The following is a 26,359-nucleotide window of genomic DNA, read 5'->3' on the forward strand; positions in this document are numbered from 1 at the left end:
TCTCAAGCTTTGGACGTGATAGTAGACAAGATATTCAGAAGGTACGCCTTAAGTTCATTCCTGAATCCTTGGCTAGTTGGCATGTTGGTCCTAGTCTCTGCCCCCACCCCCTCTCCTATCACTGTCGCTTTCCAATATGGGGTCTTCTCATCTCAGTCAGGAGGACAGGCAGATGGCAAAGAGGCTCACTCACCTGATGAGTGTGCAGAACTGTAAGAACGATGAATTCCTTAGCGCTCCTACAGAGAGAAGAGGGAACAGGAGAGTAGTGTATCATGCACTAGTTATTCATCTAGCACAAGAAGCAACACCAGAATTTTCCCCTGTGCTGCATTCAGGTATATGGATTGGGACAGAGGGCAATCTGAATATCTGCATGGATGCCTCACCTTCCATCATTTGTGGCGGCTGCCATAAACTATCCACATAGGGTCACACAGGCATCTGAAGATGGTATTACCATTATCTCTGAGTTTGTCATTTTTCAGGTCTTCTTTTTATATTCCTTCTCACATTCTCTCCATAAAAATCCCCAAACCTTAGGAGCAATTTTATCTGTAGACTAGAAAATTCTCAAGGAAAACTAAAGACCTGAATTGTGGAACTCAAAGGGCACACAGTCAGAGTCCTGGGAACCACGTACCATGATTATTGGCAATTTGGTATTTAAGCAAAAGGAGAAATTCAAAGGAAAAACCCAAAGGAGGTCATTTGGTCATCATGACTCATACTGAGCAGATTTGTTTTAATTGAAGGACCAAAAAAATGAGAGCCAGGGAGCAACAGATGGAAGCCAAGACTCTCCAGATAGCAAATATTCAAAAGGATGAAGAATTTGAAACTCTTCCGACAAGAATTATGCCAATGATCAAACAGGCTGTGAGGTATGAAAATTCTCTCCCAGGAATACATTATTCTTTAAAAGAACTAAAAGAAATGGAAAGAGTTTGCCTTGAAGGAGCTTCCCCTCTCCTTGCTGGCTTTTTTCAAATGTTTATGGGAACAAAGGTATTCAAAAAGCAGAGTCAAGATGGCCTTGGTTCTGCATATTCAAGAAAGGCCAAGGTCCCTTGCTCAAGGACTTGGAACATTTCCTATATATGGTGAGGTGAAGTCCAGGGAGGAACCTGCTCCAGAGTCTGGGAAGACAGGTTTTTCCATGGTGTTTTCCCTGGAATACAACTCTTTCCTTCTCTTGAACAGGGCAGGGGCATCGTGTAAGTCAGATTACGTGACTTGTCTGCTCCAGCCCCTCCCGCGTCTTCCCATTTCATGTAGAACAAAGCCAAAGTCCTTACAGTGGCTACAACTCTCCCCCTTCCTTACCCCACTCCACACACTGACTTCTCCTCTTTTCCCAAACATGCCAGACACACTCCTGCCTTAGGGCCTTTGCACTGGCTCTTCTCTTTCTCCAATACCCTCACCTCGTTCAAGTCTTTCTTCAGATGTCACCTTTCAGTGAGGCCAACACTGACCATGCTGTTTAAAGTTGTACTCTGCACTTTGTGCCCAGCACTCCCGAACCTCTTTACCCTGATTCACTTTCTATTCTTCAATAACATTCATCAACTTCTAGTATACTGTACAATTACTTATTTATCATGTTCATTGCTTATGGTGTGTCTCCTTTCACTAGAATGTAAAACTCCAATGGGCAGGGATTTTTGTCTGTCTTATTCACTGCTGTATATTCAGTGCCTAGAACAGTGCCTGGTGCATAGTAGACACTTGATAATAAATATTCATTGAATGAATGTATGAATGAATAATATGCTAGCTCCTGAGGTTATCAGATGAGTGAGCTCTGTCTTGACGTTGAAGGAGCTCTGGACTCCCTCACAAAATTGTGCTACCTTGTTCTAGAGTGCAAAGATATCCACTAGAAGCAAAGCAAAGACTTCTGAGGGGCCAAGCTGAAAAAACCCCAATAGGCCCTGATGGGGTTGAGTGAACTCACCCCATATCAGTGTGGTGGTGGAGGGTGAAGGGTGGAGGGTGAAGGGTAAAGGGTGGAGAATGCAACGGACAACTGACCATGAAGGAGACAAACTAAATGTCATTAGGGACCAGACATATTCCAAGATATTGAGTGGGAGGGAGAGTATGTCAAGGAAGACCTGCTCTGGACTTCAGGAGGGAGCATTCCAAACCCCTCCAGAGCTAGCAAGAGGGTGCTGATCTACACAGAGCACTGAATCTGCCTTTGAAGGAGAGGGAGGGGCACTAGGGGCAGGTGGGCTTTGGGAGAACAAGAAAGACCAGTGGTATGAAAACACTCCAAACCAAGAAAGGTTGAAGATTATGGAGGCAGAAGTGGAACAGACTATACAAGACAGAGAGAGCAAGCAAGACAGAGAGCACATAGTTCCATCTGGGGGGAGATAGCCAAGGTCCCCCAAACTGAGGTTAGCCCATGGAATTTAGAGCCTTCACCTCTATCCTCTCATTCCTTATCATCAAGTCTATGCAAGGAGGCATGTAGGTGGTATGTGTGTGTGTGCATGTGGTGGGAGTGTGGGGTAGGGAAGTGTGTATGGTATATGTATGTGTATGTGAGCACGTGTCACGTGTGGGTATAGGCATGTATGTAGTGTGTGGTGTGTGTGTGGCATGTGGTGTGCATGGTGTGTGCGGGGTGGGGTTGTATGGTATGTGTGTGTGGTATATGGTGTGCATGTGTGGTATGCGGTGGCCTGGTGTGTGTGTGTGTGGGGTATATGGTTTGTGTGTGGTATGTGGTGGCATAGAGTGTGTGTGTGGTATGTGGTGGCATGGTGTGTGTGTGTGTGTGTGTGGTATATGGTGGCATAGTGTGTGTGTGTAGTATGTGGTATGTGGTGTGCATAGCATGTGGTATGTATGGCGGCATAGTGTATGTGCATGGTATATGGTGTATGTGGTATGTGTGTGTTATGTGGTGTGCATGGTGTGTGTGTGTGGTATGTGGTGTTCATGGTGTGTATGTGTGGTATGTGGTGGCACAGTGTGTGTGTGTGGTGTTCATGGTGTGTGTGTAGGGTGTGTGGCATGTGGTGTGAATGGTTTATGTATGGTATGCGGTGGCATGATATATGTGTGAGTGGTCTGTGGTGTGCATGGTGTGTGTGTGGTATGTGGTGGCACGGTGTGTGTGTGTGGTATGTGGTGTTCATGGTGTGTGTGTGTGGTATGTGGTGGCATGGTGTGTGTGTGCGGTATGTGGTGTTCATGGTGTGTGTGTAGGGTGTGTGGCATGCAGTGTGCATGGTGTAGGGGTAAGAGAGGGGAAAAGTCAATGTGACTACCCCCACATCAGATGGTGGTGATCCCCCTGACACTCCTTTCTCTCATCTGCCCCAGTCTGGGGAGGGCACTAAACGGTCACAGACGTCATGAGCAAAATCCACAATGGCAGGTTCCAATCCTAAACCCACTGGCCAGGGATTCGGATTTTCTCCTCCTTGTGATTTTTTGGGGGGGTAGGGAGGTGGGAAACAACGTCTTGCTCATATTATGCTTATCTGAGTGTTCTTTTAATGGCTCGCTTGGTTCTCATTGGTCACTTGGTCTGTCCCACCACACAGTAAGTCAGAAACCAAGGGGTTGGGTGAGGGGAGTAGTTGGGTGGAGGGAGATGAGGGGAGCTCTGGCAGGAGGCTCTCCCTTGTGTCTGTTCACATCACTGGAAAAGGCTAAGCTAGAGTGTGTGAGGGCCCCTGGGGTCCCAGAAGGGCTGGCCCTGGAAGTCCTGGGTAGCCAGGAGCCCTGGCTAGGGCTGCTCTTCCTCAGAGGGCTCCTCTCTTGGGGCCAGAAGGACCATGGTAGCCCTATGCCACTGGTGGGACAGGGGAGGGGGCAGTGCTCAGCTCCTGCCAAGGCCCAAAAGGCCCCTGTTACCTGATGAGTTCTATGAACCTCTCCCTGGGGGCTTCACTCACGTCCTCCTCATTAATAGCCACAATCTGGTCACCAGCCAGGAGCTTGTCCTCAGAGGGGCCTCCTGCAGAGGAGAGGAGAGAGGCATGAGGGCTTGGGGCCACTGCTGGGACAGCACAGGTCTGGGTGGGACTCAGCAGTGCCTGAGGGAGCTGAAGTGAGCGCTGAGGCCTGCAGGAGGTGGGGGCTGAGTGGTGCCGATGGTAGGGGTGCTTTTCAAGCTCTGTGCCGCTGCTGCCTATGGCAGATGGAGGGCAGAAGACTGAAGAAAGAGAATGGAGTGGACTTCCTTTGGCTGGGAATGGTGTGATAGCAAAGGCCTGGCACTCAAACAAGTGCTTTCCTGGCTTGGATCTAAAGAGGAACACGGACTTCCATTTCACCAAGAGGGATCTGCTTAGGCACAAGGAATGACTTCCAGACTATTGGAGGTGGTACAGGTGATGGGAAGAGGGAGAGGAATCTTCTTACTTGAACATTATTCATACTCACTGGTCTGGAATGATTTAGGCATTCACTTGCCCGGAGACAGGAGGATGGACTAAAAGACATAAAGGGTTTATTTTCTTTTAACTCCGAGATGCTACTCTCCAATAAATGAGGGAAACAAGTGACTGAGCCTAAATCACGGGCAGTCGGAAATTTGTTCTCTCCTTCTTATCTCTACTGTTGAGGTTAAGAAAGCAGATCTCTCTGAGGGCCTTACCTGCTTGGTTCAGGTAAAGAGTACGGTAGAGGGGTGCCATAGCCTATGTTGCCTCTAGTGTTTAGCAAAGACTTGTTGGAGAAAAGCTTTTCAGAGACTCAGGGAGAATGCGAAGTCAGACCCAGCCTAACTCAAACCCGAAAAAAGTGTTTACTGCCATGTTCCCCTCTCAAACCAGCATGGACTCTTGTTTGTGTCCACTTTAAAGGGCCAGATCCCAACTGCTCCCTCTCTCTACAAAGAAGTGTGCTGCGCAAATTCCAAAAACATGGACAAAAACAGAGCAACTGTATCACTTGAGCACAGCTCAATGACTCTGGAGCGTGGGGCCTGTGTGCTGAGGGTGGCTAGGATGGCTCAGCCAGCAGGATTCACCACTCCAACTGCAAAGGCCCTCAACCCACTCAAGTCAAGTCTCCCGACAGCACAGTGACTTCAGGAGCAGAGAGCCTGGTGGTGAAGAGTCCATTCTTTGGAGCCAGCCAGACCTGGACTCTAATCCCAAACCTACAATTCACTAGTTGTGTGACCTTGGATGAGACACCGAATCTCTGAGTCTCTCTTTCCTCATCTGTAAAATGGGAAAATAACAGTACTTATACATCATAAGAATGTTGGGAGGATAAAAGAGATGATAAATGTACAGACCTTAAAAGAGTTGATTGATGTTGGCAAGAATTCGATAAATGGTAGCTATTATATCCTCCAAGGGACAATTACTTCAACTCATTTCATTCCTTCTATCTACTTCTGCCAAAAATGCCCATTTTTTTAGGTGGAGGCCACTCTACCTACTCCTTCCCTCTCTCTCTCTCTTCCTTCCTTCCTTTTAATGGAAGAGGTCCTCATGGAACTCAACCTCCTTCACGGGCCTTGGCTCCCTGATGGCGGTGGAAACATCAATCAAGTACTGTTTTCACGGAATGGCTTGTTGGCTTGCTCAACCATAACTGTTCCTCTATAGGATACTTCTTGTCTTTTCTTATGCCAGGCCCTTGGCATTCTGTGGCTCTTGCCTGGGGCTTTCCTTCTCTTCACTCCTCCAACTCCTTCCTCTTCATTCTCATACCACTTGTAGCGGCCCTGTGAATTCTGTCTACTTTGAAGTTAAGGCAGGGGCTCCTGGTGGTCTGTTATTAAGTTTTATCTGGTCTTTATTTCCCAGGACAAATTAGATTTCTGATCAGAGACTCAAAAACCTTTTGCCAAACCGCATGACTGACTCGGGAGCCTTAGGTCGGCCACGGACTCTTGTACTGAATTGTTTTTTTCTCTATGCCCTGTAGTTGAAGAGAGAGCTTACAAAAATCTTTTTTCTTTTCCTTTGAGGATTGCAAAATTCATCAAATTTCTGCTAGACCAGTTTGTACTCCGGCTGCTCCTCTTGACTGAGCCAGAAACTGTTGTAAACATCTAAAGCCTCAGGCCCAGTAAGTCGGGAATAAAGCTCCTTTCCGTCTGTCTTTTCTGTCAATGCCTAGCAGATTTGGAACAAAACAGTGCTTAGGCCCTTTCTCATTTCATTCCTGATGGCAGGGTTTCACAGCTCAGGTGGAGCTTTCGCTTGGTCCATCCCACATGGTCCCATTCAAGTCCTGCTTCCCCTGCATAACATCAGACAGGCCCAGATGCAAATCCTGGACTCTGCTGCTTCCTAGCCGAGTGACCCTGTACAAGTCATTTCTCTTCCTCCATGCCTCAGTTTCCTCATTTGTAAAATGGGAATGATATTATTTACTTTGCAGGCTTGGCTGTGAGGATTAAACAAGATGAAGTAAAGCACACAGTTGATGCTGCTTAGTCAACAACAGCTGTTGTTATTGCCACGGTGGCATTCAGAGATTTCATTCTCCTCTCCCTTCCTCTCCCACCTATGGTCTGTATCCTGATTCCAGTCTTCAACGGATGACCTATTTCATGAGTGTGTACCAGCCTCAACAGCCTGATGGTTAGATTCTTGGGGACAGGAACTGTGTCTTGTACTTTCCTACAACCTTGCTGGGCTTAGAGTAGGCAATCTATAAATACTTGTTGAATTGATTTGAATAGGTATTTCTCATCCAAGGCAGTATGGCTCTTCTATGAAGGTTCTATGCAAAGGGAAGCTGTATTAAGACCCAGATCCAACTAAACCATCAACTGCAGCCTCAGTCTAGGGCCCCAAGCAGCCTCAATGGTTCATGTCGATCAGTCTTAAAAGACCAGCTCCCTCACATAGTTATTGGCTGGCAAGTCTTCACCCACTCTTCATGAATTCCTTGGCAACACAGTGTGCTCAGGAGCTCTGCTCTTTGGGAAGATGTGTGGGTGTTGGGGGATAGGAGCCAGAGCCAGGGGTACACTCTGAGGGACACCTACCTGGCCTCACAGATCGCACCACCACAGGCCTCTCACTGCCAGCCACGAAGCCAAAGCCATATATAGGGTCCCGATGAATGGTCACTTGTCGCAGCGTCTCTGTTGGCAGCTGCTCACATTCCATATCATTTGCGCTCTCTTCCTGCATCACATGACTGGGGGTGGGGGAGATGGGAGCAAAACAAGATGCAAAGGCAACTAAGCCTCAGAAGCAGCTTGGAGGGACACTGATTAAGATGCTGGCTATGGCAATGGGGAGTTCACACGCTTAGCTTCCTACATCTTCTGGAACCAGAAGAGGCGATGACCACCTCATATCTTAGATTGGAGAAATAGGAATCTAGAAAGGAGAAGCCACTTGTCTACAGGGCCAGAGCCAAGAGAGGAAATTGGTGCCACAGAGCCTGACATTGGAGTTAGTCCTTTCGTCTAAGATACTGGGACTTGAGAAGAAGCCTAAATGCAAATATAGGCTTATCTGAAGGTTAATTGGTATTACTCATTGAATTGGCTATTAACTCCCTAAGGGAAACAAAAACCTTGAGGGAAGGGATCACAAAACAGGCAAGTAAGTGGGGAAGAAACATGAAATTGTTTCAGAATTTCAAGCACCTTCATGAAGTCCTTGTGCAATTTACAATTTTAACATCCCTTAGGTTATATATAAAAATAAACTATTTAGATGGCATACATAAACAAATGGGCTAATGTTGAGGACCATTACCTTACACAATTGTACATAATGCCAATTTATTTCTGTTAATGGGACAACTGGAAAATGGCTCCTATGGGCAAGAAGGGGAGCTGTATCCTGTGGCTGCCAGCAGCCTTGAACCCCAGATGAACTGGAGAAGAGAAATCGCTGCCCCAATACCTGAGAGAGATTACAGATGGCTCTCCTGATGCCCACAACTTAAGTTACTGAAGCTTAGGAATTACACAAGGACTTGATAAAGGTTCTACAGCAAGGGCCAGGGTGACACATACTGCAAGCAAGGATGGGTCTGAGCGCAGTATTCAAATGAAGAGCCCTGAGGGGTGAGGGCGTGGGGAACCTGGGGCTTTGAGGTCCCTGGGTGCCAAGGGCAAGGAAGGAGGTAAAGAGGGGAATGAATAGCCAACCAGTAGGGCAGCGCAGGTGGAGGTGGAAGAGAGGGGACTAGAGCCTTAGCTCCCTGACTTGGCACCACTCTACCCCCAGGCTTTCTGGCCTAATAAATGGGGTTGAGTTCCCTAGCCTCAGTGTGTGTATTCTCAAAAATTAAGGTTCCAGTCAGGGCCCTTCCGAACAAGATCCAGAGGGCCAGGAGCTAATTAATCAAACTAGTATAAGGTTTGTAAAAGAAGTGGGAGGTTCTGACACTCTGAGAGTTATTGTTGACTAGCTAAGAATACCAAATTTCTCAATAGCAAATGGTTTCAACCAATTAGGTTGTTTATCAGGACACAAATTCCATAATTAGAGAGGAGCTTTAGGACTATTTATGGTGGGGTACGATTTAGAGTAATTGTATAAAAGGGAAATTCATAGTCTTGGTCTTCTCTCTCTCATAGACGAACTTGGGAAGGAAGATAGACCATGGCTGATCCGAATCTAGCCACATCAACTCTGGCTGCACTCAAGCTGGCTTGGGGTCTGTCACCTCTTAGGGAGGCAGAAGGGGCTTCTAGGATGAGGTAAAGCCTTCTGAAGATGAATTCAGAAACTGGCTCCTTCCCTTCCACACTGGTAAGACAAATGGTGGCTCTTCAATGGGAAGTTACTCGGAGGCTGGAACAGGGCTGGCTGGTGTCCTGGATAGATACCCTCCCAGGACAGGCACTCAGTGAGGGTGGCCTTAGGCTGGCACCTCTCTCATTTCTGCTCCTGGTGGCAGGCAGGAGCTTGGCCTTGAAGGGACCCAGAGAACATCTTCCTGCAGCTGCTGTCTTGCCTCATCCCTGGGGCTACTTCCGAAATGAGCCCTTTGCCTCCTGTCATCCAACCTCATGGGCGCTAAAAGGGCCTCTTCTTGGGATGACACCAGCTCATTTCCAACATGGGCACCAGCCATGGCAGGCTGGAAGATGAGAGCCTGTTGGGCTTGCAGCCTGTAGCATGCAAAGCAGGAATACTGGCAAAGAAGATCCAGATATCCATGGAAGTGCTCGGTATGTTGTCCTGCACTCAGGAACCCTTGGCCACTACAGCCTCGGTTTTGCCACCTTTTTCTTTTTCAGCAGCTGGGGCCACTTCAGTCTCTACTAGGCCTTGAGGCACCACCAATACTGATGAAAATAGACACTCCTGGTGCCTAAGGAATCAATGGGCTAAAAGCATTTTGTGATACAAGTGTTCTGCTTTACCGTTGTGACCATGCTAATCCATCAACAAGTATTTATCGAGTGCCTACTCAGACAGTCACAGCTTCCTGGGACAAGAGAGAAGTTACAGATCTCTGTCCTCAAAGATCTTCCAGTCTAGCGGAGGGGAGAAGAGACAAGTGTACACTGAACAAGAGAATTAGAGTGGTAACTGAAAATAGCATATGAAGTCCATAATTAAAGTCCGAATTATGTGTTCAGAGAAGGGGGTAGAGGAGCTGGAGAGGGCTCCGTGGAGCAGGTGGGAACTGTGCTGGATGGCCAGGAAAGGGCAGAGATGAGAAGAGAGACAAGAAGCCAAGCTCTGTCCATGGGGGCTCCCATCTTCTCACAGGGGACCCAGCTATTTCTCCCACAGTCACAGGCATGTCTCCAGGTGTGACTGGAGCACATTGGTCCCTGAGTTGTCCCTAACTGAGTTGGACTATCTGTCCCTAACTAGACCCTCCCCCAATTCTGCAAGCAGCCCTTTCTTCACACTACTTGGGCCTTCCAGGTATCTGTGGTCAGGGAAGAAACACCTCCATTAACAGGCCAGAAGGCCATTTTACAATGCAAATGGAGGTTGTCCCTTCCCTCCTGGAGTTTGCATCTTTCAGTGTCTGCAGCTCAGTCCCTCTGAAATTCGCTAAGTGCCTGGAGACTTGAGAGTGACACTGAAGGCAAGCAGTGACAGATGACAGGAGCTCAGCTGTCCATGGGTCACATGACTGCCCTCCTGAGGGAAATAGGCAATTTGACTTTGAAAGATGTTTGGCTTCTGGTCCCTTCAAACAGGACAACCCTGAACAAAATTGGGAAGCAGCCAAAGCTTATGGTCTTCCCCCAACACCCAGCTTTGTTTCTGGGACCTGCTATTTTCTTCTGTTGTTTGCCCCAAAGCACTCAATGCCTTAATTCTGTCCCCTTCCTACCCAAGGCCTCCAAAGGTATCCCCTCACCTTGTGCCAGACTTGCCGTCACTAATCAGTGACCCTGGTAAAGGCCTAGCCTTTCTCTTCTGTCTAAGGATAACAACACTTTAAAGCCGTGTGGTTCTTTTCATTTTTACACCCATTACCTCATCTGAGAAAAGGTGCTTTCACATCCATTATCTTCTCATAGTCTCTAAATGTCCTGCCAAATAGGCTAGGTGACTCCTTCTCTTCCATTCCAGCCTCCAAGGTGGGCAATGAAGAAGTGACCCATAGACGCTAAGCACATTAGCAGCCCAGCTGGAGCCAAATCTCTTGGACAGGGCCCACAATCCCAGCACCCCCACCTACACCCACTCAGGATCCTGAACCCTCTGGCTATTCAGTCTTCATCGCAGGACTGCCCCAACCCTGCAGCCAGCAGCACTCCACGTCCTGGCTGAGTCTGGATGGCCGGCCCACATCTTAATTAACCTGTCTCTGATCCCGTTCACTCAGCGTTGTTGGGAGAATGAAATGAGATCATGGCTACAGAAGCACTTTGGAAGGTTAAATCTATCACAAAGATGTAGAGGTGGCGATATTACTGGTAGCATTATTCACCGGGTGGCAGGAGGAGCAGAGAACGGGAGCTGAAGATAAACTTCACCTGCTTCGCACAAACCAGGCCCTTCCCTCATCAACTTCTTGCCTCTAAAAGGCAGCCCCACAAGGCACTCTGTCCCCTCCTTTTCCAGGCAGCACTTTCCCTGACCCAATGATCAGATGACCTGGCTCCCTGTGGACACCCTGATCCCAGTTCCTCTGTGGGCTAAACTGATCCCCCCTTGCTGTCCAAAGACGGACTGGTAGCTGGAGCTCATGCTGACAGCTGTTGCTAGGCAGGACGTGGCTAAAGGACAAGTGAACTGAAAAGAATATGGATTGGCTCTGAGCTGATGCTCTCTCCCTTGCACTTTTGGGCAGGAAGATAGAAACATAACAGCTAGACTCCCAGGCATCAGTTTTTAGTGCTCTATCCCTCCTTGCCTTTGGCTGCTTTTTCTTTACACTTGGTTGGCTCCTTGGAGAGTCTTGTCATACCCCTCACAACTGGTAGGATTTGGAGCCATGTGGAGCCAATTAGCCTTCTGATTCCAATCACAGGAGCCTGACTCTCCTGGAAGCTCCAGAGATCCAGCATGGCAGCTGGGCCCCTAGGAGACGCCATCTTCTCCTGGTAGCAGGGATGGGAGCCCCATCCCCAAGGCTCTGAAGTAGCTGCTCTGGGTGCCCTCTTGTAAGGAGCCTGTACACAAATCTTCCTCACTTCGGCTAGCTGCTCCTTACTCTGGCAGTGCTGCTCAAACTTGAATGTGCACACGAATCACCTGGGGGTATTGCTGGAATGATTCTGATGCAGTAGGTCTGGAGTAAGGTCTGAGATTCTAGCAAATTCCAGGATGGTGCCCATGCTGCTGGTCCACAGACCACACTTTGAGAAGCAAGGATCTAAAAGAACACTATTCTCAGACAACGGGAGGGCCACAATCAGGTGGGAGGAATGAGGTGCTTTTACTCCGTCGGGTTATGGTATTGAAGGCCCCAGTTAAAACACAAATGCTTTCTTGGAGAAAGGACACATAAAGTCATGCAAACAAAGGACTCACTGGCTGAATCAGATTTATCCCAGGAGAGAACAAGGAGGGCTATAAACAGATATGAAATAAGACAGGTAAGGCTGCATTAGTGAAAAAGAGAGAAAGATCTGGATAGATTGGGCATGACTTAGTCCTACTGAAGAGTTTGGTCAGCAAAAGGACAGTCTGAGGACTCACAACATCTGGGAGTAAGGCGAGGAAGATGATGAAAGAGAGAACAATGCAGAAAGCAATAGCTGCCATTTATTGAGGACTCACTGTGCGCCAGGCGCTATCGACATATTACCTCACTCCAGCCTCATATCACCTCCATGAGAAGGCATTATTATGTCCATTTTACAGATAAAAAAACTGAAATTTGGGAAGAGAGATTAAGTAACTTGTTCCAGGACACACACCTGTATACTCTGTGGTCGAACCACAATGTTAACCCAGGTGTGCCTGACTCCAGAGCCAACTTTCCTACACGATTTTTGCCAAGCACTTGTGGACCAAGCAGTTGCCCAGAAGGCTCTGAGTAGACCCAGTTGGAGAATTCAGCAGAGTGCTGCCTCACAATAAACTGAGGGCTGCCCCAGTGCTGTCTGTCAGAGCAGTCTCCCTGGAGTCACCATACCAGAGGGCACATTTTGGAGATCCCAGCCCCAGAACTGACTTCCCTCACACCTCCAAGTCCACCCTCCCCTATGGGAGACTCAGCCCATAAGGCCTCACATGCCTTTTAACTTCAGTCACCACCAGAAAGAAGTCCACTTGCCTCTGGTCATCCTTCAGAGCCTAGACTCTCATCCCCACAGTGGTCTGTTCATACCCTAATGCCACTCTTCTCTTCCCTTCAAACCCTTCCACTGTTCCCTCTGGAACCCTGTCAACAGCAAACTCCCCTATATCCTTAACTGATTCTCTGAAAGTGCCCTTCACCTTCTTTCCCAATGGAGGCCTGGTTTATTCCTTGAGGACATCACTTGCTAACCAGCCCTGTGGAAGCTGGGTTTTTTTTTCCCCTTTCAATTCTCAAGAACCTGCAGGCAGGGTAGGTGTCCTCCTTCCTTGCCAATGCTGCCTCCAGGCCATTACTCTTTCTGCAAAAATCCTGCTCTTTTGAGGAACATGCCTGCCACCCACTTCTATCACTCTCTCTCTCCTCGTTGTTATCTACGACTTCCTGCGTAGTCCCCACATTCACTTTAGTTCCTAGTCACATGTGACCTTCCCCTCTATCCCAACCAACTCTTTTTATTTTATTGTGGTAAAATATTCATAACATAAAATTTACCATTTTAACCATTTTCAAGTATACAGTTCAGTGACATTAAGTACATTCACATTGTTGTGCAACCATCAGCACTATTCATCTCCAGAATTTTTTCATCATCCCAAACTGAAACTCTGTACCCATTAAACACTAACTCTCCATTCCTCTCTCCCCTAGTCCCTAGCAACCACCATTTTACTTTTTGTCTCCATGAATTTGACTATTCTAGGAACCGTGTATAAGTGGAATCATACAATATTTGTCCGTTTCTGACTGGCTTATTTCACTTAGCATAATGTCATCAAGCTTCATCCATGTTGTAGCATGTGTCAGAATTCCCTTTCTTTTTAAGTTTGAATAATATTCCATTGTATATATGTACCAAATTTTATTTGTCGATGGACACTTAGGTTGTTTCCACCTTTTGGTGCTGCTATGAACATGGGTGTACAAATATTTGTTTGAGCCCCTGCTTTCACTTCTTTCAGGTATATACCCAGAAGTGCAACTGCTGGATCATATGGTAATTCTATGTTTAATTTTTTGAGGAATTGCTATACTATTTCCCACAGTGGCTGTACCATTTTACATTTTTTCACTGCAATGCACAAGAGTTCTGATTTCTCCACATCCTTGCCAACAGTTGTGTTTTCTATTTTTTTTTTTTGATCATAGTCATCCTAATGGGTGTGCTCTCTCCAACCCTTGATATCATCATTGGTGAATTCAATATCCACACTGTGAGGAGGAGGCCTCCAACAACTGCTTCCTCACTTCACTCAGTCACTTCATTATCACACCTAGACTTTTGGTGGTCATCAGATATTGCACCATCTCCCAATCTCCCTTCCCAACATCCCACTTTACTTCCCCATCTGTGCTGCCAGTTTACCTTCACAAGGATTCCCACTGCAGGAATAATCAGAATGCATCATGATCACCTACTCACTTCCCACTTGGTATTCTCTTTTATTGGAAATCTCTTCCTCCACTCTTTGCAGAGCCAACTCTTCATCCTTCAGGTCTCAATTTAAATGTCACCTCCTCAGAGAGGCCTTCCCCAAGCCTTTCCACTAATTATTTGCTTTCTTACTCTCCTTCAACCTCCTCCTTATCTTCACTTCCCTTGATGTCCAGATTAGAGTTCCTGATCTACCATTATGATCATTCTCTTGCAAACACCTTCAACACCCTTAATTCCTCTTCCTCTGCTACACCTGCCTTGCAAAACCTCACTCCATGAAGAACTCAACCATATGCATTCTCCATGCCTGCATCCAAGTAGCTCAAGGCAGCTGCAGAAAAACCACATAACTGGGTAGATGGCTTTCACTTTATATTTGCAGTCTTAAACCTCGTATGGGCTCTCAACACTGTCTGGTCACCACTTTCTCACTCTCTAACATAACTATTTCATAGCTCCTCCCCTCTCCTCAATCTTCCTCACCTCTCCATTTGTCCCAACAAGTCTCAGCTAATGATCTTATCCCGTATGTTATTGAGAAAAGAGAAGCCCCATCAAACGAGAGCTCCATCATCCCACCACCACCAAATCTACACCCACCCTGCCTGCATCTGTACCCATGATTCCCTTTTCCCTTCTATTAAAATGGAGGATGTTTCTTTTCTTCTATCAATGGCAGATCTCTTCATTTATGATCTGATACCATCTCCTCTCATCTTCTCAAGGATTTTGGCCTCCTTTGGGCATTCATTCTCTTCCCTAAATCATCAATCTCTCCAGCTCTCCAGAATCGTGCTAGCACGCTGATGGAAATCATCTATCTTTAAGAAAACAAACATAAACCACCTCCCTCTACTCCACAATCCCTGCTCCACTTCACAGCAAAACTCATCAAGAGTTTTCCACACATATTGTCTCCACTTCTTCATCTCCTACTTGCTCCTCAATCCACTATAATTGGGCTTCCACATCTATCACTCCACAGATTCGCTCTTGTTAGGGTCACCGATGGCCTTCATGGTCATCTCTCAGTCCTCATCTTACTCAACCTCTCACTGGCTTTGGACAGAGTTGATCACTCCCTCCTTCTTGGAAGGCTCTCCTCTCTTAGCTTCTGTGACTATCTCCTGACTCTCTAACGACCTCTCTGCCCACTCTGTTTTAGTCTCCTTTGCGGGCTTCTCCTCCTCTGCTTAATCACTAGATACTGCAGTTCTTCCCAACTCAGTTTCAGGCCTTCTCTTCTCTCTTTACTCTCTTTCCTGAAGTGATAGCATCAGACCCCTGGCTTTAAATACAGTCTATATGCAGACAACTCCCAAATTTGCGTTCTACCCACACCTCTTCTGTGAGCTCCCAAACTCCTATATTCCAACTATCTACTCTGACATCTCTGCTTTTATATCTTGCAGGAATCTCAAACATAATGCGTCCAAAACTGAATTCTTGATTTTTTTCCTCTCAAGCCTAGGTCTCCCTCAGCCTTCCTCATCTCAGTACATGGCACCATCATCTCTTCGATGAGTGAAGCCAGAAACCTCAGAGTCATTCTTGAGTCCTGTCCCTCCTTTTCCCTCACCACTCACATTTAATCCCTCAGTAAGTCTTCACAGCTGTTCCTTCAGAATCTGACCAACACTTTCCGTCTCCATGGCCATCACCCAGTTCAAGCCACCATCATCTTTCCTCTGGATTGCTGCAGCAGCCTCCTTTATGGTCTCCTTGTAGCCACTGCTGTCCCCTTCTAAATCTTGTCTCTACAGACATCGCAAAAGCCCAAATCAGATCCTGTCACTCTCCTGCTTAAAACACTGCAGACGTTTCCCACTGCAAGTGAATAACATCCAAACTCCTTTTCCACGGCCTGCGAGGCCCTGGTGATCTCCTCCTGCCCTCCTTGCCAAACCCCTCGTATGCTACTCTTACTATGCCTAGTACAATCTGGCCCCACTGGCCCTCTTTCAGTTTCTGAACACATCAAGTTCTTGGCCGCCTCAAGGCTTCCCACTTGGGATTCCTTTTTTCCTGGAAACCTCTTTCTCCGTTCTTCACATGGCTGATCTTTCATCCTTCAGGTCTCCACTTAAATATCACCTCCTCACAGAGGTCTTCCCTGAGAACTCTGCCCTGGTTATCCCTATTACTGCAACCTGTTCATTTCCTTCATGAGACTCATCACTATCTGTAATTATATATTCAGTTATGTGATTATTCGGCTATAAACCCCATAAGAGTATTGACTATGTCTCTTTTGTTCAACAGTGTATCTCCACCACCTAGTATGGCACCTGGCACATAGTAGGTGCTTAATAAATATTTTCTAAATGGCTCGGTGGAAGCACAGATAGGAGTGATTTTGAGGCACACGGATTATAATCCTCTAGCCATTCCATGCTATTCATTATCAAATGCCTACTAGCTCTGTCTCCACCTGTAAAAGACAGGTTTCTGGATGGGGAGTCTGGTCCGTGGGAAAAATCCCTCAACACCTCTGGCCAATGACAAAGGTAAGGAGAGAATGGAGTGAAAGGAAGAGTACAAGGAGGGCTACAACCTAAGAAGAAATGGGAGCTGGAATGGCTCCAGTCCTTTTAGGGATGGGGGGTGGGCAATCTAACAGCTATTCCCCCTCAGGGAAAAACAATGTTTCTTTAAAGGGCAAACAACTCTTCTTTCAGAATGGCCAAGGGCCCAGGGGGTGGGCAGGATGACTTTGGATAGTCCTTCCCACTCCTGAGAAGACAACCCGGTTACTTTCTGAGGGCTGCCTCCCTCTTTCCCTCCAGATCTTCATGGCTCCGCAACTTCTTCCTCAGCTGAGCTTGGAGAGGCATCTTCTGGAAAACCTGCTGGGGTCTGGATTCATTTTCTGGTTGTCCAAACAGTTGCTTTTCCCCAGTGGGCTGGAATGGAGACACCTATCACCTGTTCTAGCAGGTCATGAGGGAGCGGGTAGAGAGACCAAAGCCTTTTGTCCTTCTACAAATACCTGGGAACCTGGAGTCACCTCACAGAAGATCAACCCTATGATACTTCTTTTTTTTAAATTTTTTATTTATTGCAGTAACATTGCTTTATAACATTGTATAAATTTCAGGTGTACGTCATTATACTTTTATTTCTGCATAGATTACATCATGTTCACCACCCAAATACTAATTACAACCCATCACCACACACATGTGCCGAATTATCCCTTTCGCCCTCCCCCCTCCCCCTCTGGTAACCACCAATCCAATCTCTGTCTCTATGTGTTTGTTTATTGTTGTTATTGTCTACTACTTAACGAAGGAAATCATACGGTATTTGACCTTCTCCCTCTGACTTATTTCGCTTTGCATAATACCCTCAATGTCCATCCATGTTGTCACAAATGGCTGGATTTCATCGTTTCTTATGGCTGAGTAGTATTCCATTGTGTATATATACCACATCTTCTTTATCCATTCGTCCCTTGATGGGCACTTAGGTTGCTTCCAAGTCTTGGCTATTGTGAATAACGCTGCAATGAACACAGGGGTGCATGTATCTTTACGCATTGGTGTTTTCAAGTTCTTTGGATAAATACCCAGCAGTGGAATAGCTGGATCATATTGTAGTTCTATCCTTGATTTTTTGAGGAATCTCCATACTGTTTTCCATAGTGGCTGCACCAGTTTGCACTCCCTGAGAGGACCCTCTTGGCAGCCACCGCCTCCCCTCCTACTTCTCCCCTCAGGGGCTACCCATCCAATAGCCTCAGATATGTTGTCTAATAGGTCCAGACATGCTCCTAAACCCTGCCTGCTGGGGCTGCCAGCCTGGTGACAGATGTGAGGGCTGTGCCAGATGTGAGGCTGATGCCATATGGCACCGTGGGTCACAAGGTCTGAAACTGCTGCCACTGAGCTGTGGCGGACTTTGTGGGGAGATCCTTGCATTTTAGCCCCCACTCACCTGTCACTAGCAGAGGCAGAGAGGGGGAACTAGAGCAATGAAATATTCACAGGAGCTTAAAAGTGATGTCATGTCACTCCAAAGAGCCCTGGGCACCCCAGCCCCCACCGTCCATGTACCACACCAAGTATTTCTGAGGAAGGCAGAGACAGAGATTGACTGAGCCAGAGGGGGAGAGATGAGGAATGGAGGGGAAGACAGCTGAGCAGGAAAGGGGGGCAGACAGAGCCAGGAGGGAGAGGAGAGGCGAGGCGACGCAGAGAAAACCAGACAGAAGTGGAGAAATGAGACAAGAGGCAGGCTTCAGAGACAGTGAAGGAGAAAGGACAGCTTGGGGAAGACAAACCCTACAGAGAACCTGTGCATGCCAACTCTGGTTTGCATTAGCTTTTTGGAGGCCCATTCCAGTGCTTTGCCTGCTCTCTAAATGCCCTTGAGCTGCCCCCAGCTCTGCCCTCAGGCTCCACATGGTAATGAGAGCCTTCTGGTATAGGACTTCCAGTGATCAAGCTCTTCACGGAGGGCCACTGCTATTATGCCATAATGACAGCATGAGGGCATTTTCCCCATTTTACAGATGGGGATGTGGTGAGCAAGCGGCAAATCTGAAACAGCCCAAGGAAGAAACCCAGGACACTATCCCAACTTGGGCCAATTCCCCAGCCACCAGAGGCTATATTTTTCTTATGAAAGAGAATGGGATCAAGAGGAGAAAATAGGAAGGGGAGAGAATTCCAGAAGGTGAGAGTGAATGGTCATGATGGGAAAAGTGGAGTTGGCAGGGAAGGAAGCAGCAGGCTTGAATTCTTCCCCTCAGTGAACACATCTCTCCAAGGCCAGGCTGGGCTGCAGAGCTCTGACACAGAGTGCTAAGCCAGGAGAGGGTCCTTGGCTACCCAGATCTCTCTCTCCTCTTGGATCCTAGCCTCTAGTCTGCCAAGGGCTGAACTGTAAACAAGGCTTGGAGGCCGGAGAGGGGGAGCAGGTGTGGGCAGGAGCTGCTGGGAACATCCCAACCAGTAGCTGCCTCCCACAGCCAAAGACCAAGGGCTCAAATAGCACCCCTCTGGGGGCTGCTTGGCAGGCACCTGCTACACAGGGCTCTGGGCAAAGCCTCCTGGAGCCAAATGAGGTCCTACTCAGCTGGATGACTGTGCCGTTTCCCTCCTCTCTGTGAGGCTGCCAGGCATCAATGGCCTGGGCCACCAGCCTGGGATGCCCGCAACCCCTGACTCTGGTCAAACAGCCGGAGAATCTCAGAGTTGGCAGGGACCTTGGAAGTTATTTACTTCACCCTTGTCCACCCTCTGATGATTTCCAGAAGCAGCAGGGAAAGGCTTTCTAGAGGACGACTGCAGCTGGGTACTACAAGAGGGGCCATATCTGGGCAAGTAGAGAGGGAGGACACTGAAAACAGGCCCAGAGACAGAAGGGAGCAGGGGGTCTGTGGCAGGAGGCATGAAGATGACAGCCTGAGTGGGAAGGGGGTGCTGGGAAGAGGTTAGCTAGCGAGCCCACCCAGGGAGACAGTGAGTAAACCTTTTTCTCACTCCCTTTCTCATGCCTGGCCCTGCTAGGGTATAAGGTCCTCTCCCCAGGGCCCCCTCGGGCAGCTTGCGAGGAGACAGGCAAGCCAGTCTAGTCATAGCTGGACAGAGAAAGGCATATCTATCCTGCTGCTTTACCTAGTTGCCCATCTGCCCCCTCCTTGACTGAGATGATGCAGGTAGTATCTGAAGCCCAGGCACCATGCCCAGCAGGTACCAGGCTGACCTCCTGTGAGGGAGCAAACAGGAGCAACCCCCAGCTTCCCTTCCGTGTACCATCTCCAAGCTGTCCACCTAGGAGTGCCGGGTGGGGGCAGGGAAGAAATCAGGCCAAGAAGCAACTTGACAAAAGAGGCTATGTGAGCAGAGGCCTAGTAAACTCACGTCACTGTCTGGAGGTGTCCAGAAATGCCAACTACAGCCTCAGGACAATGAGACACCTTTCATTCTGCCTAACTGCATCTTCCTGCTAAGACAGAGGAAGGAATACAAGGTCTTTCCTAAAGAAAAGTGAAGATCCAATGGGATCAAAAAGAGAGAATAAGGTTGGTGAAGCCTCCACTTAAGAATAAAAGCCAAGGGCAAGAGCAAGTACTGAACTACTGCCTCAGAGGGCATGAGTTAGCACCAAAACACTCTGCACCTCCCCCATGTTGTGGGTTGGGACCCCCCTGTCTGTTTCCTACAGGTGAGTGGCAGTAAAATTACAAACCTCAAAGGGGCCTGTGGGCCTGTCTTTGGGTGGGGGTGGTAAACAGATTGCACCCTACTCTGCAACCAGGCTCAAGGGAGACAGAATCCTAGGGGGTCCTGAGAACCCACAAGCTCCCTACTCAGCAACACAGATTTGACGATGGACCCCAGACTTGACTCACTAAGGTAGAAAAGCAGACCCAGAAATTTTAGAAAGAACCAAAATGGGTGAGGAAAAATGATTTTTTTTCCCCTGACCTTCAGTTACCCAGAACATTCTATTAAGTAGAAAAGCCCTTCCCCAAGCAGTCAGGTTTTGGCATTACAGTATATTTGTATTTTTCAGTGATTAAAATCCACAGAGCTGAGCCTCTGTTACAGAATAATGCAAGCTCTATTCCCATCTCCTTTCTTGTAAGGGGAACAATAGCAGAGTCCCTTGCTGTGAGTCATAGGCTCCCTCCACCAGCATTTAGATAGTATTCATTCACGCATTCATTCATATATGCAACAAAAATTTACTGAGCACCTCCTGTGAGCCAGGCATGGTGCAGGGTACTGGAGACATAGAGGTAAAATAGACCCAGTCTCTCCCTTCAGGGAGGTTGCAGCCTGAGGTGGGGGCAGGTATGTAAACAGATATAAAACCATGTGTCACCTGGTACCATAGAGGGCAGCAAAAGATGCTATGGGAGCACAGAGGAGGGCGTGTTTCCCACCCTCCCATGACTCCCAGCAGACCCCCGAGCTGAGTGGTGAAGGTGAATAAAAGTCCAGCAGATGGACAAGGCAGAGAAGGGCATTCCAGGAAAGGAATGTCAAACATGACACAAACGAATAAGGAAGATTCAGTAAAGAGGGAAACCTCTAGGTATTTAAGCCACTTCAATTAAAAACAGAAATCATAGAACAAATTCAGGTGAAACTGAAGGGAAGCTTTCATTTCTCGTTGCAGGAATGAGGGCAGAGGACTTGTGTTAGCCACTGGCCCCTTTTGTGTGGCCTTGTGGGACGATGCAGTGGTTCAGAAGAGGCCACAGAGAGAACCAGGGACATAAGCCTAGCACTAGGGTTACCAGCCATACATCCTATGCACCACCCAAAAGCTATACCTGGAAGGCCACCCTCACATCACAGAAGGAGGTGGGAAGGGAAGACTGCCAGTAGTTGCATTGAGATCCAGCCATAGTAATGGAGACCAAGGCCACGAAGTTCAAATGCCCCCGTTATGCCCACATTGAAGAGCGTCCAGGGGAGCCAGCTCTAATTAATGGGCCAGGGCCAAAGGTGTGAAATTACAAACAACCCCACTGCAGGGCCAGATGTGACTCAGGAAGACGCCCCTCGGGACCTGCTGTTCAGCTCACGGGGGCCATCCTGGGCGAAGGAGGGATGAACATCAATAGACACATCAATAGTAGCAGCTGCAGTTCCTGCTACCGAAGTCCTAGCCAAGAAACAAGCCCCTTCCCCCTCTCCAGGAGGTCAGAAGATGGCTTTAACATCGCAAGTAAGGCTCTAAAAACTTTTTAGAAAATAATTCCTAACAAAGGTACTCAGATAGAACCATAATGTCGGATTAACAACTCCAAGCCAGCAGACCAGACACTTGTCTAATTAATAAAACTTATAAAGCAGAACAACTTATTGATGTTATGGGCACGGCACTTAGTACAACAACAAAACCCAAATCCATGCAGAATGCTCCATGTTCTCTAGGAAGCCCTTTCCCTGCCAACCTGTACAATCCCTTCTTTAACGCAAACGGAGGCTCGGAAAGGAGGGAACAGTGCAGAGCTTTGGGCAACTGGCTGGGGAGAGGACAGCTCTAGGAGCCCAGGTGAAGAAGGCTATGGGGGAACCTCTGCCTCTTGCACAAATCTGCCACAGCTTGGTTGCAACCTGGGCTTCAGAGGCAGTGGATCTGGGCTGGAACCCCAACTGTGAGGTAAGTTACTTAACCTCTTGAGCCTCAGTTTCCTCACCTATAAAATGGGGCTCACAATAGCACCTACCTCAAAATACTGACATGAAGATTAAATATATATAGTAAGTGCTCAATCAATAATGGCTATTAGCAATTATTATCATTGTTATGTTTAGGCACCTCCTAATAAGATCTGCTGTCCTGTTATAGCCCACTCGGTTTGCCTTTCTCCACAGAGTGTAATAGGGGTGATTTGAAAATTGGTTCAAATCTCTTTGGACCTTGGGCACTGATTTCAGATCTACAGAATACATATGTTTTGCTGTGGGGAAAACAAGCTCTATTTTACTACTTCATTAAAGCCAACTTCTCACCATATTTCTAGTGGTTAACGTGGGGGTGCTGAAGTAAGACTGGTGGGAATCCCAGCTCTGCTTCTCATTAGTTGTGGGACCTTGGGCTTGTCCACCTCTCAATTTCCACCACCTGAATTTCCTCATCTGTAAAATGGGGATAATATCAGGCTCTACCTCACAGGGTTGTTGCAAAGATTAAATATAATAACACATGCCTGGCACACAGAAAGCACCGAGTGAATGCCAGCTACAGTTCTTATTGCACACGAATTCTTATTACTACATAAAGAGCTTAGCACAATGCTTGGCACGTAGGAATAGTAGCTACTGTGATCATCAGTACTCTCGGTACAGATGAGGGACTGGGGGCAGAGGAGCAGAAGGGAGATCTAGGTCTTCTCTAAGAAGGGGACTAAGTGACTTAGGATAAACTCCGCTTTGTGATCTCAGACCGCCTGCCCCCCTGAATTTTACACAGCTAAAGAAAGTGACAGGTATGTACCTGCATATTCCCACCTGCCAAGGTTTCTTGTTCCTCAGCCCCGCAATGCTCTGTGAACGCTGAAGCCACGCAAGGGCAGGCCAGCCAGGGTGCCCCGCCCCTGGGGAAGCCAAGGCGCTGGGGGCAGGGCGCCTAGAAGCACTCCCCCCCACTTCCGACAGGGGGCTCCCTGCCAGGGGGTGGAGCTTCGGGGCTGCAGGAGCCCCGGGCAGCTGGAGGGGAGGGCGAGGCCGGATCCCCTGGAGCGCTCGCCCCTGCCTCCCCGCAACCCTTGCGGGCGGCTGCTCTCTGGGCTTCTCCCTCTCCTAGCTCCTTCTCTCCCCCTCCCCCCTCGCACTCCCCACCTCCAGCAAAAACTTTCCGCTCCAGCCGTCACTTTTCCATGGGCGTCCAAAACCTCATCCCCGCGCATCTTGTCTTCCAATTTCCTCGCGGACGATGCTGCGAAGGGCCCCGTGGGCGGCCTCATGACCCGAACGGCTCCCTGGGGGCTCGGGGTGGGGGGTGGGGGTGGACGGATGGTGGCTCCCGACGCACCAACTCCGTCCAACGACTGCGGGCGCTGAGCCGGCGCGCACCCAGGACCGGGGGCTGTGCCAGCGCCGCCCGGAGTCACTTTGAGGGGCCGGCGAGGACCCTAGCACTCGGCTGCCGACCCCCCAAGCCCGCTGACCCCAGCCTCAACGGCCAAACGCCCCGCTCTCTGGCCCTTTCCCAGGCAAGCCCCAACCCGGCTGCCCGGAGCACGGTACTTACTGTCGGGGCCCTCTCCGGGCCGGGGCTGGGCGGCTGCCCGGCCCGGGAACCCTCTGGCCGTGGCCCCTCGCGCTGCCCCTGGCTGTGCGCAGCGCCGACGGTAGCGGCAGCGGCGTCTGTAGAAAGAGAAAGATCACGCCTGCCTTAGAAACCCAGCCCCTGCTGTGACCAGAATCTTAAAGAAGGAGGCAACTGGCTCGGCCCCAGAGCCGCGGCTGAGGTGGCGAACTAGCAAGGCAGCTGGTAAACACGGCGTCTGCCGCTTCGCGCCCGCCCGCAGTCCGCCGCGGCGGAGCACCCCCCTCACTAGACTGGCCCGCGGGGGAGCCGGGGAGGGGAGGCTCGAAGTACAGAGACGTGTGGATAATCCAGCTGCCCCTGGGTGCGCACTGACTAAGTGCCGCGCACTGTGCTTTACAACCATTTCATTCCAGCATCCTCCTCATTGTACAGAAAACAAAACCGAGGCTCAGGGGAGCAAAGCAAAAAGCCTCAGATACACGAGCTCGTAATAAGTGGTGGGGCCAAGATTCGAAACCAGAGGGATCTCAAATTCGCCACTGCTTGCCCCACATGCCACTCTGTGCCACTGCAAAGCAACATTTGAATACCCGTGTCTCCACCTCCTCTTTCCCCATTTTTCTGACAGGACTAGGGACAAGTGGCAACTCCAGGTCAGCCTGCTTGTGAAGGTGGAGGTGGGGGCCCTGGGAGGAAGGATCCTGACTGCAGTGCCTAGTGCCAGGGAGTGGCCACCCCTCTTTACCTCATCTACTCTGTGCCAGGCCTTGCAGGAGACAGAAAGTGCAATAGGAGATAGCCTTGGCCCAGGTGAGATCCAGGAGACAGGCACTGAGCCTGTGAGGTCTGGGTTATGCTAGAAGGGTTAAAGATGGGGGTGCAGAAGCTCTAAAGGAGCGGGCAGCCAGTGTTCTCAGACACCCATCCCACAGCAGAACCTCGGGGAGCCACTGGTGGGGACATGGGGAGAGAAGGGGCTTGCAGGGACAGCGTGGGGTGGGTGCTCTTCCCACGGACTGATTCTGACTCCTTCCTGGTACTGGAGTGAGGGCCCACACCACCCGTTCCTCTTTAAAGGATGAGTGGACAGCAGCCTTGTTGGGAGGTTAAGCCCTGTGGCTTCTCTGTGGGAGTTACGTGAATCTCCCCTACTTTGGCAATGACATCTGTGAAATGGGAAAGATCTCTTACTTCTTCCTTCCTGGTCAAAATGATGAAATAACACAGTATTCCTGCCCTTCTCCCTTGATCACAAAAAGAAATGGCAGTTTTAGAACTGGTATTTCTCCCTGCCTTGCCCCTGCTTATCCATTCAGTCATTCATTTAGCAAATATTTGTTAGCTTCGCCTTTGTGTCAGGCGCCGTGCTAGGTGCTGGGCACCTCCATGGTTCTGTGAGGGAGTCTCCACAGGAGGTGGAAAGCACACAGGGCTGGAAGTTAGAGAACACATTTTAAGTCCTAGTTCTTTGACTACATAGCTACGTGACCCTGGATGAGTCATGTATCCTTTTGGGATCTCGGTTTTCCTCTTGGTCAAACAGGGATAATAACACCTTCCTGTCCTACTTCACGGGGGTGTGTGCGAGGCTCAATGGAGATAATAGATGTGAAGGAGCTTTGAAAAGTATAAAGCCACTAGACAAATGTTAGGGATTAGTCTGTCTCCAAGGTGGGAGGGGGCTGCTGGGAAGTAAAGCTTAACAGAAATCCTGGCTGACTCTCCCAAATTGATTGCACTGAATTCCATCTTTCCCCAATCACTGATCCTGCACCTGGGCAGGAGTCTCTACTCTGTGAAACATCGTCTTCTCTCAGCAGTGCCCATGACATCCAGGTTAGTGATAACCTAGTGTCTGGTAGAAACCACTTGAGGCCTCCAGAGACACCCCTTCAGGAAGCACAGGGCTCACATCAGACAGCAGAAGGTGGCCCTGAGGGTGGATGCTCTATTTTTTTGGAAGCTAGGCATTCTGGGTTCAGCCTAGCTAGCTGAGATCTACAACGGAACTAGTGGAGCCTCTGGGAGGGTCTTCAGCTTGCTCAACTCACCCCTGCAAGCCACCCAAATAGACCTACAATCTAAATTATAATACTACGCTTGTTAGGCAAACGCAGATTCAAGGCAAATTCTCAAATTTCCAGAAGCACTCTCCCGTACCCTCTGCTACCTCAAGAAAACAGACACTCTAAGGATAAACACAGGGTCTTGCCAGGCAAACAGTTTCCAGGTAAATCTGCCTCTCCCCCTTCCCACCAGATTGTCACCCTGAAGCCCCTTCAATATAAAAATGGTAGAACTGATGCGGAACAGGAAGGGCTCAGGAGCCTGGACACCATAGCCGGCCAAGCCCAGAGCTGCACTGCATGGCTCTGGAGCTGAACCAGAATGGAAGTTAGGGGCAGCGACAGAAAGGAGACCGGTCTTGGGCCAGGGCACCTTCAGCCAGCAGGTCCCTGGGGGAGGTGCAGAACAGACAGACTCCACACCAGCCTCCCTTGG

The 26,359-nt window shown here is 48.9% G+C and overlaps 1 protein-coding gene across 20 annotated transcripts in view; it reads right to left on the minus strand.

Moving 5' to 3' along the window:
• Positions 1-26,359, minus strand: part of FRMPD3 (FERM and PDZ domain containing 3) — a 128,181-nt gene that overhangs the window by 54,636 nt on the left and 47,186 nt on the right. For 6 of the 20 annotated variants that reach the window (XM_087426983.1, XM_087426994.1, XM_087426980.1 and 3 more), the window contains 4 exons: positions 23,837-23,952; positions 6,983-7,137; positions 3,880-3,982; positions 194-239 (listed from right to left, as the gene is read on the minus strand). The exons of 2 other annotated variants lie outside the window; for them this stretch is intronic. In XM_087426983.1, the coding sequence (XP_087283109.1) occupies positions 194-239; positions 3,880-3,982; positions 6,983-7,137; positions 23,837-23,952 (420 nt within the window). Of the gene's footprint in view, positions 1-193; positions 240-3,879; positions 3,983-4,410; positions 4,460-6,982; positions 7,138-23,836; positions 23,953-26,359 lie in introns of those variants that run through there. 12 more of the 20 variants (XM_087426982.1, XM_087426979.1, XM_087426978.1 and 9 more) reach the window with 9 other exon arrangements.

The sequence above is a fragment of the Ceratotherium simum genome, chromosome X (genome assembly GCF_057802395.1).
Source record: "Ceratotherium simum simum isolate JZ-2026a chromosome X, ASM5780239v1, whole genome shotgun sequence".
Taxonomy (NCBI): Eukaryota; Metazoa; Chordata; class Mammalia; order Perissodactyla; family Rhinocerotidae; genus Ceratotherium; species Ceratotherium simum.